This window comes from Etheostoma spectabile, chromosome 21 (assembly GCF_008692095.1).
Source record: "Etheostoma spectabile isolate EspeVRDwgs_2016 chromosome 21, UIUC_Espe_1.0, whole genome shotgun sequence".
Lineage (NCBI taxonomy): Eukaryota > Metazoa > Chordata > Actinopteri > Perciformes > Percidae > Etheostoma > Etheostoma spectabile.
The window spans coordinates 18,811,533-18,824,060 of NC_045753.1; the positions used below are offsets into that span (position 1 = coordinate 18,811,533).

At 40.0% G+C, this 12,528-nt stretch overlaps 1 protein-coding gene across 2 annotated transcripts in view; it reads left to right on the forward strand.

Annotated features, from left to right (window-relative positions):
• nrg3b (neuregulin 3b) overlaps nt 1-12,528 on the forward strand; it is a gene marked incomplete at its 5' end in the record, with an annotated part of 215,288 nt that overhangs the window by 195,652 nt on the left and 7,108 nt on the right. For both annotated transcript variants that reach the window (XM_032502026.1, XM_032502027.1), the window contains 3 exon segments: nt 1,280-1,382; nt 3,766-3,892; nt 10,067-10,167. In XM_032502026.1, coding sequence (XP_032357917.1) covers nt 1,280-1,382; nt 3,766-3,892; nt 10,067-10,167 — 331 coding nt within the window.

Here is a 12,528-nt window from a genome sequence, read left to right on the forward strand (position 1 = left end):
GTGTGTGTGTGTGTGTGTGTGTGTGTGTGTGTGTATAACATCAAAACACATCCTGGAGTTACAATATTTATATCTATATATCTCCACATATTGTAACTCCACGATGTGTTTTGATGTTATCTTCATATTTTGCCAGAAGCATTCTAAAATTAAAAAAAGGTTTCCCTCCAGTTTAAACTCAGTTACACCACACTACCCCTTAAATGTGTTGATGCAGCGCTAATGTAATGCAGAAGAAGGGGAAAAAAAGAAAAATGATTGGTGCAAACAGACCGCTTGGTTGCACCCCAGTGTAATCTCGGAACACAGGAAGCTTTCCATCTGAGCCCTTAAAACAAGAGTTGGGGGAAGTTGATAAACCAGGGTAGACAACCATGGATGAAGAAGACCTCCCAGGACAGTTCTCTGTTGACAGCATCAAAAGCCACAGACAAGCCCGCAAAGGTCATGAACAGGTTGTGGTGATGTTTTCTGCACTTTACCCTGTAGTTGTCAAGGTGGTGAGATCAGACACAGGGGGATTTATTGTTTTTGATTGTTTGAGTATTGTAACAGGAAGTTGTTTTTAAGGTCTCTCCAACTCTCCACAGTGGATTAGTCACATACCAAACTGCACGTTTTGGACTATGCTCATATTGACCACTAGAAGATTTGTCGGGTTTTTCATAAGCCAGTGCATGCACCGCCTTCACTCCTCTGCACCATGCACTATAGTAAGTAGTCCAGCTCCCCAATCCAGCTGCTCAGTCGTACAGATATCTGCTGGGATCAACTGCTACTTGTCCCGGCTGCTTGTGACCTTAAGCCTATGCTTTTGATGTGTAGGGGTCTGACAAGAAGCTCTGGGAGCATTCATTTGCTCCTAATTCCCTGTCGCCATCAGTCTCTGCATGCTGACACACATACAGTGCGCACACGCACACGTGCACTCGGTGTGGCCTCTGCTGTGCAGCCAGTCCATCGGCGTTGCCTGCTGGGTGTGTCTGAATGAAATGATTATCACACTTCAGTTAGCACATGTCACTGAGCCCTGCCTGTGTCTGCCATGTCCCTATCCCATGCTCAAACACTGACATTTACTGACAGCAGCACTGGTCGCTTTATGCTAATGAAGATTGTGGGTGGATGTCTGTGTGTGTGCGTCCATCCGTCGTTCATGTGAGCTCGGTATGTTAATTCATGATGTGTTTCTTCCTCCATGCTCAGTCACATGCACAGCCCATATTCTTTGTGTCACAGTAGAAATGTGATGGCCTGAACTGTATTCTCTCCTCCGCAGAGAGTGGTGACACCTACCAGAGGCAGGTGCTGTCCATCTTCAGCATTGCCTCAGGGATCTGTCTTGTTGGAGTGGCGTGTATGGCTCTCTACCGCCGCAACAAGTGAGTGATGCCAGCCAGCACCACATTAGTAGAGTATGCCCCCGGCTGTGCAGAAAGAGCACTTTACTATCATGGCATGGAGCCTACTAAAATTCTTAAGTGTGAGTCAGCTAGACGACGTTTTAGCAAGGCATCAAATCTAAATTGTGTTGGATGCTTTTGGGATAGATACTCATGTAAGATTTATTTGTAAAGTGGTTTCAGCAAGCAGGTGTTTCACAGAACTAAATAACATTTAAAAAAAAAAAAAAGATACAAAGATAAGGCAAAAGCTAGAGCAAGTTCAAAAACATTAGACCCTAAGCACGTGTGTGCATGTGCACGACTGGATAAGAGGTAACCAGGCAGCACGAAAGCAGCCCGCCAAAGTCAATTACTCACTGCAGGGAGGAGAGAGAAAAGAAATGCTGACATTGCAAAAGTAATAGCAGAGTTTAAATACGGAGTGAATGTAGGTTGTGATGAATTGATCTTGATATGAAACAAAAATGGTATTCTTTTTTTAGTACTGTAGCGTTCGAAGAACTTAAGCGCCTTTGGGCAGCATGTCCCACACAGCCACAGCTCCAAATAAATGTAACAAAAATTATCCAAACCTACTGTCCTTTTTTAAATTGAATCTCTTTTCCCCAAATGTTGTGAGACAGTGCAGCGTCTCCTGCAATAAAGTGCAATAAAGTTTGTTCTGCTCTTCAGTAAAGACCTGAAATTTCACTCATATTGGTACCTTACAGAGAAGATTAACCAGTTGTGCATGTTTGATAGTGTTTGAAGACTATACAGAGGAGTCAGAGATAAGAGTTACTTTTACATTTATAAAGACCAAAATTAATGAAAATCAAAGGCTAGTTAATTATGCATGGGTATGCAAAATTTAGTAATTAGGCAGCATACGGAAGTAGGACTACATAGCACTATAGTGCTGATGTTTATATAAAATATTATATTATTATATTATAAATATTCACCATCAGTCGCTAATTAACATGGATTGGGTTTTGAAATTAGCTTATAATTAGAAATGTTATTATTTATTTTATTGCGCATAGGTCCCAGCACCGAACCCTCAGTTTAGTTTGTTGTCCGTTTCAATCAGTTTAGTCATTTGCTTCTTAAATTCCAACTTCTTGCAATTTCATCTACTCAGGAAACATTTAATAGACCTCAGCTGCAGAGTGTGTTTAGCGACCTAGTATTTAAGAATGAAGATTTAATGGTGAATTAACATTTAATCCAAAAGTCTTTAGCATCAATTAATTTTTAATCCAATTAAAATGTTATCCAAAAGGACAGATTGTTATATTTAACTTACCTAAAAGATCCCCTTTTACATTTCTGTTGCACATTTGCGATTTGTTCAAAAGAGCTGCTTTATGGTGAAGATTGGAACTGATTGGAAGCAGTTATATTGGATGACAAAGAACTGAAGCTATTCATGAAGCAGGAGAACTGGAAAGTCTGTTCTAGATTCACATGGATAAATTAACACCTATCCTGCACAATCAGTGTCACATTTGGTTACACATGCGTGCACATTATCTCTCCATTAAAACCTCCAACCAGAAATGTTCCTTAGTGTCTCCCTCAGTAAAGTAAGTTTCAAGTCGCTGGAGGTATTTCTGGAAAATCTCTCTTTGTTACTTTCTTTTCACAGAATAATATCACAAAGCCATGTAATGGACATTTCACAGTACACTGCGTTAATTACATTTTCAATCGTGCAAGACATCTTCTTTGCTAATGCTATTTTTGTAACCAGTTTTAGTGCTTTTCACCATCATCAAACCTTCACTTACAGCTGTAGGAAAAAAAATTGTTCACATGTGAGTTGCAAATTGACTGGTGCTTATTTTGTGTTTTATTTTGCCTCTTTAACCTCTCAAGGCACTCATTACATTTGACAGATGTTAGATTGACTAAAAACATTTTAAGTGACTGTCTTTTTTTGTGCAAAACAAAGTAACTCAAATCGTTGTGTGTGGTGTTGTGTGTGTGTGTGTGTGTGTGTGTGTGTGTGTGTGTGTGTGTTTGCGTGCGTGTTTGCGTGCGTGCGTGCGTTTGGAATGAAAGGGTATCAGGTCAATAAATTTGATCACCTACCTTGCTGTTACATGTGTGTCTAAAGAGCTGGTCAATAGAAATCAATGACTGGACTACAAACAGAGTTATCATTAGAGGGAAGGCAGGAAATACCCTGACCACAGCAAAATGCTAATAGAGCCAGACAATTTATAATAAAGTATAGCACCGCAGTTCCTTTTTCTTTTCGTTTTTTAATTGTAGCCTTAAATTACTCTCTGTATTGTCAACACACCACCTCTTGTTGTGGATTACGTCTTTATTTCACTCGTAATATTGCAATCTCTCTCTCTCCCCACATTAGAAGACATAGGGAAAAACTCCAGGCTCATTTCTCTGATAGCCGCAGCCTGAGGGACTGCAGTGTCAACGCCTCTGGCCTCATGTCCAAATCTACTCCCAGGCTCCAATACAGCTTTCAACTCCAAAAGGTAAGTATTTACAGAGTATGGATTTATTTCCACTTATGTCTTTATTATCATAAAAAAAAATCATCTTAATATGTATCGTACTTCTCTTAAAACAGAGTCTAGAATGCTTGACAGGATGATGTACAACGTGTGTCTTAATAATCTCTCTAGTGGCTGAAGCCTTTTGTTCACACTCATATCTGACAGGGGCTGAGCGACAGTGGGGATTAAGAGTTTCAAATAAATGCATTATGTGTTATATAGAAAATCTGCTTGTCATGTTCACAATGACAGATTCCTAGGACAAAGTGCAGATTGGAAATTCTAATCTGTGGCGTGTCACTGATCCTAAATTCACCATGTAATCACAGCAATAATACTGTATAGTAGACAAATAATGTTGACACTTAGCTAGTAGTATTTTACTCCTGAGAGTGTGAAAAATGTATTTTTGGTGCATTTACTTGCTGTATCGAACAGTTTTGCAACTTTTTTTGCGCTTTTTGGGCAGAGTTAAAAATTTTCAGCAGGATGGAGCAGTTTTTGCAAAATGTGACCCTCAACTCAGCTCAGAAAAGTTGTGTGAATAAATTATTAATCTAATGAAGATACAAAACACTCAGACATTTTGGAGATAGACAGTACGAGTCAAAAGGGGAAAATCTAATTTTGGTAGCAATTTCTCACAAATACAAACCCCTGGTTTAGGTAAAAAGAAATGGAAAGGTGTAGACATAAAACAACAAAGTAGCTTGAAATTAATTGAAAGCCACCACCGCCTGCAGTGACAGCCACTGCTGGAGAGAGAACTGACCCAGACCTCCATAGAGGAGCATGTGGAGGATGTAGATAGCACTGATAAGGCTTATGTCTCCACAGAAGCCCAGAGTAATTGCAGCCTAATGCACTCTTATAAAGGTCTCATCAAAAGAGTGCAATTGCTGTGACGCATTAGCACTTTTGTGAATGTACCCTCTTTGGTTGGTGTTAGAAAAATAGTTGCATATTATCTGCACGTTTTGTTTTCTTCTTAATAAGATGCCATTTTGCTGTTTGTTTTTGTTATTCAGTGGGCCACTTTCTTTCATTGTTTGAGGAAGTTATACACATTACTGCTTTTCTATCATATGCATGTGCTAATGTTCCCCTGGCCTAATTAGATGTGGAAATCTCCAGGTGTTACTGACCCTCACAAATTGCAAGCAACCGCAAACTGCAGTCAGCACAATCCGAAAGCTTTTTGAAGGCGTCACTGGAAAAGATGGCCTTGAGTGGTTGACAGCTAAGAAGTCGTAAATCATTACATGTTAATCCTGTAGCTGTGAATTTGCTGTTTAAGTAAAATATAAGTCAGATAAGACAGAACACAGCACATGATTTCACTACTGAATGGACAAATTCATAACTCACTCTACACAAAAAACCTTCCGCTGACACCAAACCAGTCTCAGTACATAGGAGCCCAGTTTACTGTATTTCAATCAGACACAGGCCTATTGTCCCATAGCACAATAGAGTGCTATTATGTTAACATCATGATAGCACAAATGAGAATGTGTTGACAGGAATGTAGAATGAGGCCTCAGCATGTAGTGAAGCCCTGTATCCAGCCACAAAATGCATTTCAAGCTGGACACAGGGAAGAAGCCGGGAGGAAGGCAAAGACCAAAATAACAGTAATAACACCACAACACAGAAACACAAGCTATAATAAAACAGTGTGAAGGAAGCTGAAGGTGGGACGGGAAAGATCACTGGCTATAAGCACCCAGGAGGGGGCATGAGCTGAACAGACCGAGGAAGGATTAACAAGTAAAACCTATTTTTTCACAGATTTGACACAGCGACCCCAAACCACTGCTTCTCTCCACCCACTCCCACAGCATGCCACCAGCTAGGGAGAAGACATGTGCTGTGGGTGGTGCAGTTCTCTTGATTTTCTCTAAATGGATAATAATAATAAGACTGACAAAATGAAGAAAAAAAAACTGCACAAGGAAGAACAGAGCAAAGTGTTCTTTAAAGAGGCTAAAAACATTTGCTGCATAACTCCTCAGCAACTTGTGTGTGCGTTTGAGGCAGGGGGGATGAGCGCAGTGAGCTGTGAAGACTGGCTCTGTTGATGCAGGTGTAGAGGGGAGGATAAAGTCAATTTCGGTCAGTGTCTTCCTTGTCCTCTCTATGATAAACTGATGTGCCACTCAAGTATCTTTAACCTACCTCAAAAATATTTCAACTCCCTGAACTCTGCCGTTATAGACCATTCCATTTACCTCAAGGTGTGCTGAGTAGCAATGCAAAGACTTATACAGTATATGCTGACATCATTGTTACACAATGCTCTCTGCAGCAATGCTCCAGGACTGAGCCAACTCAGGTTACTAAACCCTTGGCACCTTTTTAAAATAGACACCTGGGCACCTGCACTGCCTCTATACTATGTGTACTTAACAGCCCTGAACTATTATATCCAACTTCTCTGCATACCTGCCCTGGCTCATGCAGCATTTGTACATCTTTATGTCTGTCTGTTCCATCTGTCATCCCAAATACCTATACATATTTGCACATCTGGAAATATTCCTGTGCATATGTTCCCTCCACCTGTAATTCTGAATTTGAATAGCCACACTGCTGCACTTAACTGTAAATATGCAGACCTGTTAAGCATTATATATGAGTCATATCCTGTAGTTTAGAATAGCATGACTTGTTTCAATGTACTTTTAAGGGAAATGAGATGTGTAATTGATTTATTAAACAACTCCCACCTCCTCTGAGAGTTTATTTAACACCTCTGTGGCATTATGATTGTGTCTCAAATGCAAAGAGATAGGGTACATACTAAGGATGGACACTGCACTGAAACAGAAATGCACCAACATGAAAGAATAGGGGCACACAGGCTGGGAAGAAAAACTCAATTCCCTTCAACCAGAAGCTGGAGATAACTAACTAGCCGTACTCTAAGAAGAGACTGGGTCACCCTCAGGAATGATGCAAGGCTACTGGTGGGCATACAGTAGGAATACTTTATGGGCATAAAGAATGATAAGGGCCACAGAACAGAGCCTTTTGAATGAAAATCCACCAAAATATAAGAATATTTTAACAAAAGCTCTGGTGTGACACCAGGCTGGGTTCTGTCACACACCAAAGTCAGTTTTACAATGCTCCAAGGTTTCTTTCTACATGACAAAACTTACACCAAGGAAGGGGCAATTATGGAAAATGAACTCTTTTTAAATGTGATTTCTAATTATGTCATCAGATTTACAAAAAGTACTAACAGAAGTAGCTAAGCAAGGGATCATTATTTTTGTAAAAAGATTAAAATATCTGAAATGTTTAAACAAGCATTGGACAGATGCTTGTTTCTGCTCTCCCTTTGAGTTTTTTCAAATTAAAAGAAAGTTTGAAATACAATATGTCCAGAAAGTTCATGTGCATAAAAACTATGGGTCCTTTCTTGCACCCGTATCAGTGCAGTGCAACACCCGACTCAAGTGTTTTTGCTAGATTATGACTGACGCAGTTGTCAATTTCCTGTCCACCGCCCACACTGTTTAAATAGCAAATGCACTTGCACTAGAGTTTAGATTTTGTGCCTGTGGTCCGGGTCGGGCACAAAGTCTATTCTTGACCCTTGATTAGGCATTTGTGTTTTTTTAATCATTACTTTATTAGCCTAATTGGGTGGGGGGAAAGCTATGCCTCTCTAGATATGGTCTCTCCACTATCCGGCGTGTTGTTGGCCAGTGGGTTGGCATGCAGACCGTGGCGAAGGACAGTATCAATTAGGTGATCCAGACAAGAAAGTCTCCTATATCTTCCAGGGCTTTGATTATGTTGCTGCTTTGATCTGTTACACACACTATTCGGCTGAGGGAGCTACGTTCAAGGGTTTATTTTATGTTTCTTCATTTGGCTCCATTTGCAATCCATGCCATTCTGAATAAACAAATACCTGCTTCGTCCTTGTTGCATTATTCATTAAGATAACTCTAAACAGATTTCTGTAGTTCAAACATCTCAGAATTGTAGTTGAGAACGTCAGTTATAATGGCCCAGCCATTAAAAAATTGTCGGGTTTAAATTGGGCTGAGGCCCACAATTACAGTAAATGTGTTGGGCCGGGCTCTGACACAACGTGCACGGGCAGGGTCAGGCTTGTTTTGTTTTGGGTCCGATCTGAGCTTTAACCTGTGCCCATGTGTGTGCTGGTCTTACAGAGAGGTGTGTTCATCATTTTATTGTTATTTTAACAGCTCATTACATGTTATTATGGTTATTGGCGCTTTCACTTCACGCACGAACATATCAGATTCTTCTTCTGAAAATCTCTCCTTTCTGCTTACCAAATCCGCCATCATAATAGCAATGCACAAAGGTACAAACGCACCTGGCATTTAAAGGGAATTGGAGATGACACTCTTTATTGCATGTTACGCCCAAAACACACCTTTGATTGATTAAGAAACTAAGTACAACCCTTTTTAACCATGGGCCTGGCGCCCGGACCCTTTTTATTGCCATTAAATACACCCAAAACGCACTTGTGCCAGGAACTTCACGCTGTGCGCCTAGATCGTTAAAATAAGTTTGGTTTTTTTTATTATAGCTTTTCAAAAAACAACAACAGAAGGCACAGTGTCATCAGAGAATTAACCAGGGTTGAACATAGAATGAAGGATGAGTATTAGCCACTTGTTTAGCATGTGTTGTGGCAGCAGTGGGGATGATATGAAAGCTTCTTTATGTAGCTCCATGATTAATAAAAGGACAGGCCAGTGCAGCTTAAAAAAATAAATAAAAGTGTCTAATGTAATGCTAATGTGCACGTCAGCACACAATTCTAAAACAGCTGATTAAGATTTTGGTCAGGTAGAGCCATAATTGTGTTCTAGTCACGTTGATACATTGCTCAGTTTGAGCAGTAAACTACAGCTGGTGGTGGTTTGTGCTGCTGCTAGCTCAAGGAATGTCCTTCATGAAGAATGGTCAAATATCCCATTATGCACAGTTCAAGACCTGTGATTTGATGGTAATCCAAGGAGCATTAATGCTGCTCTGAATGCATAGGTTTTACCTTTCTCCTTGCTATGTTGTTGATAGTCAACATATTGATAGATGTTTCTCTGTTTCTGTCAAGCTCCTGTATTTTCCCTTTGTCTCCCCTTGAAATAAATCCACATTGTGTTTATCCAAGGTTTTCACAAGTGGCATAAAACAAGGCAAAAGTGAGATAGAAGGGAACAAGTGAAATGGGTTACACCGCACAGGTCTGCCATTGTCTGCCACAAACTATTTATTTTATCCCCTGACATAGATACCATCCTCCGGGAATGTTTGCGGCGGTAATTGTTACAGAGAGTGAGGCGTTCTCCACCTCCAGGGTACACCAGAGGGTGGCCAGAATTATCCTATTTTCTCGCACAACTAGTGAACAGCAGTAACAGCTCCCCCTGGGAGTCAGGGGTGTAAGGGAGAAAAAGAGGCTTATTGGACAAGAAGTCACATGCAGTTGCTTTAATGTTGTACAATCAGACAGAGAGAAAGGGGCAGTGCAGAATGTACTGTAACTGGAATAACAGAATTATCTTGTGACTTACAGTAGTGTCTCACAGAAAGGGTTCTTGAAGCGTTCATGGCCGCTGTGCCACAGCCCTGTCTCTGGCCTGTTGTAAGATAAGGGTGTTAATTTTGATAAGAATAGAGGGAAAGAAATGAGTGGGGGAATTCTTTAGGAAACAATTAATGTAATCTTGTGTGGGATTAATTCTTTATTGCAGCCGGAGTGCTCTGAGGGCCACAGTGGAGTTTATTCACAAAGTGTCCTCTCCTAATCTGCGGTTTAAAATGTAAAGTGTAATTAAAGACCCTCTGTCTGACTAAGGGAGGGGGGGTTATACATCAGTGAGAGAACATCCTCAAACTGACTGGGGACTTAAACCTTTTTGGGGACTTGCTGTTAAGCCACATAGGCCTACTGTATGCCCAGCATTATGTATTATACCCTGATCTTATGTCCTGTGTTGGTTTACATAATCTCTATCATCTGAACATCTTGTTTTCGAATACAAGCTAAACTTTAATAAAGTAGTTTTCTCATAGCGTGAGGATACTAATGAAGATACATCCTGAAGGCACAATTACAAAGTCCCTGTATGCACTATTCTTCTTCATGTTTTGCAGAGCTGCGGATCATCTGTTAAGGGCAACAGCATGGCACCAGGCACATCAGGAGTAACCCCACCTATTCTCAGCAGAGCACTGTCTAAAGGGAAACGCTTCAGGTGACAATGCGACATCCTCTTCTTTCCTTTTTCATATATTTCACCATATCCATATATGAGAGCCAGCCAAGTGAGAAATGTAATCATCCTACAGTAATGTAGAAAATGCAGAGGATTACTGGTATAGATAGTTTAATTAAATGAAAAGTCTTTTAAAATAGTTGGAAAAGAAGATGGCTTTATTTACATGGAATGTCCAGTAAATTGTGCAAAGGGATTAAATTTGTGCTCAGGCAGATTCTGAATTGCACATGGATAGAGAAGAGGATGGAAAGGGAAGAAGAGGAGCAAATTTTAATGTGCAGAGTTAGACATTGATTGAACAAAATTCCTTTCATACCATCTTTCAAAATGACAGAAAATTCAAAAAAATGAACATCTTGCTACCAGGGATCTCGGAAGCAGTTGTGCTTTGTGCTCACAGCAGTCATTATTAAATGCTGCCATTTTAAATCCTCAGAGGAACACATTAGTGTGGGTATAGAGCGTGCTACAATGACCCTATCTGGGATGTTTACAGAAAAGCTTAAGATGCTCTTAAACCAAAAAAGAGTTAGGGGTAGGGCTTCCATCTGTTAGGCTGGAATTAGACACAGTGGTGTTTTGAACTTTAGCATGCTAACATGCTCAGAATGATGATGCTAACATGCTGATGTTTAGCAGATATAACGCTTACCATGTTCACTTTCGGAGTTTAGTATTTTAGCATGCATGCTTGCAATGATGATGATAACTTGCTGATGTCTAGCAGATTTAATGTTTACAATGTTCACCCTCGGAGTTTAGTTTTTTTTAGCATGCTAGCATTTGCTAATTAGCACTGAAGACAAAGTACATCAAAGGCTGATGGGAAATATTAGTTTTGTAGTTAGGCTATTTTGTCATAAATTAATGGAGTTAAAAGAAAAGCCAGAGGATCATTTCAATCAGTAGAATATTTGTCTGTGAAACAAAATATGCATCCAGTAGTTGTGGAGAAAGGGCTATGGACCAAACAGACGTCCCTAGAGTTTTTCACATGCATAGGCCTACATTAGAAGGGCTGTGTCAGGGTATCTTGCTGGTTCTGTTGAGAAGGGTGTTGACTCATGTCACAAGTTATCCTCCTCTGTCATTTCTGAATCTCTCTACTATGTCCGAAAAAGGCACAATTAGTAAAATATTTAATAAAATATGCGCTGGATTACTCTCACAGCCATGCTTACCCATTTAACATCAGGAGGATGTACATTTGTTGGTGAATTGTAGAGATAAGCAGCTGCCTTTCAGTTTTAGACCTTTAACTTTCAACAATTACAACAGACTGGTGATAGTGTTCAAAAAAACATAAAATTGGATTTTTCCAGCTTTCAGTTAATCCTAATTAAAAAAATCGGCCAACAAAATTGACATAATTCCGCTTTGTTCATATCAACAATCAGTCAATACAAACACTAATGCTGGTGAAGACTTGAGCCAACATTAGCCATGCTTATTTTTCCACAGCCACGGACATTTGGAAATTGTTATAGCTGAAATCTTTTTTGCACAGTGTTCCCGTCAGCTATCAATTATTAAGTGGACTACTGGACTATTTAGTTTACTGCATGAATTAAAAGGAATAAGGAAGTTCCGTTTAAGGACAAGACTAAACACACTTTTAAGTGCCCATATTAGGAAAAAAACACTTTCTGGGATTTGGGGTGTTAGTTTGTGTCTCTGGTGTTTCCACACACATACAAACTTGGGGAAAAAACTATCCACGCTGTTTTGAGTCAGATACAGGTTTCTGAATGTGTCCTGCCTTCAGTCTGTTCAAAATCTGCACAACTTTCTACGTCCCTAGCTAGGTTTGCCACCTATGTCTGACAAAAAACCTGGACACATCAATAACCCAACCAACCGCTTTGTTCACCAGTGAAAATGTCCATTAGACATCAGACCCACAAGACAAATTTGGCCGTTTCAGCAGTAAGATTTTGCATAGTACTGAAAATTGTAAATATCTCAAGTATTCCCATAAGAAGAAACTTATCTTATTTAATTTGTTAGCTTACCTGATTGCTTAGATACTTGTGCTTCTTACGTCACGTCCCCTACAGAGCCAATAATAGCGCATTCTACACACGAGAGACACTGACCGCTCTGTGCACAATGCATAGTCTATTTCAAGTGGAGAGAAAATAATAAATTGATCATAAATATTCACGTAGCCTTGTGAAAGAGACATTTCCCGGGACAGGTTATTAAAAAGAAGGACAATCCTGGTAAAACCAGGACAGGGGACAATCCTATCACTAGCCGCGATGGGGTGGTTAACCGTAGCATGCTAACACTAGAATGCTAGCCCATTCTCAATGGCAAAACACTGCTACAACACAC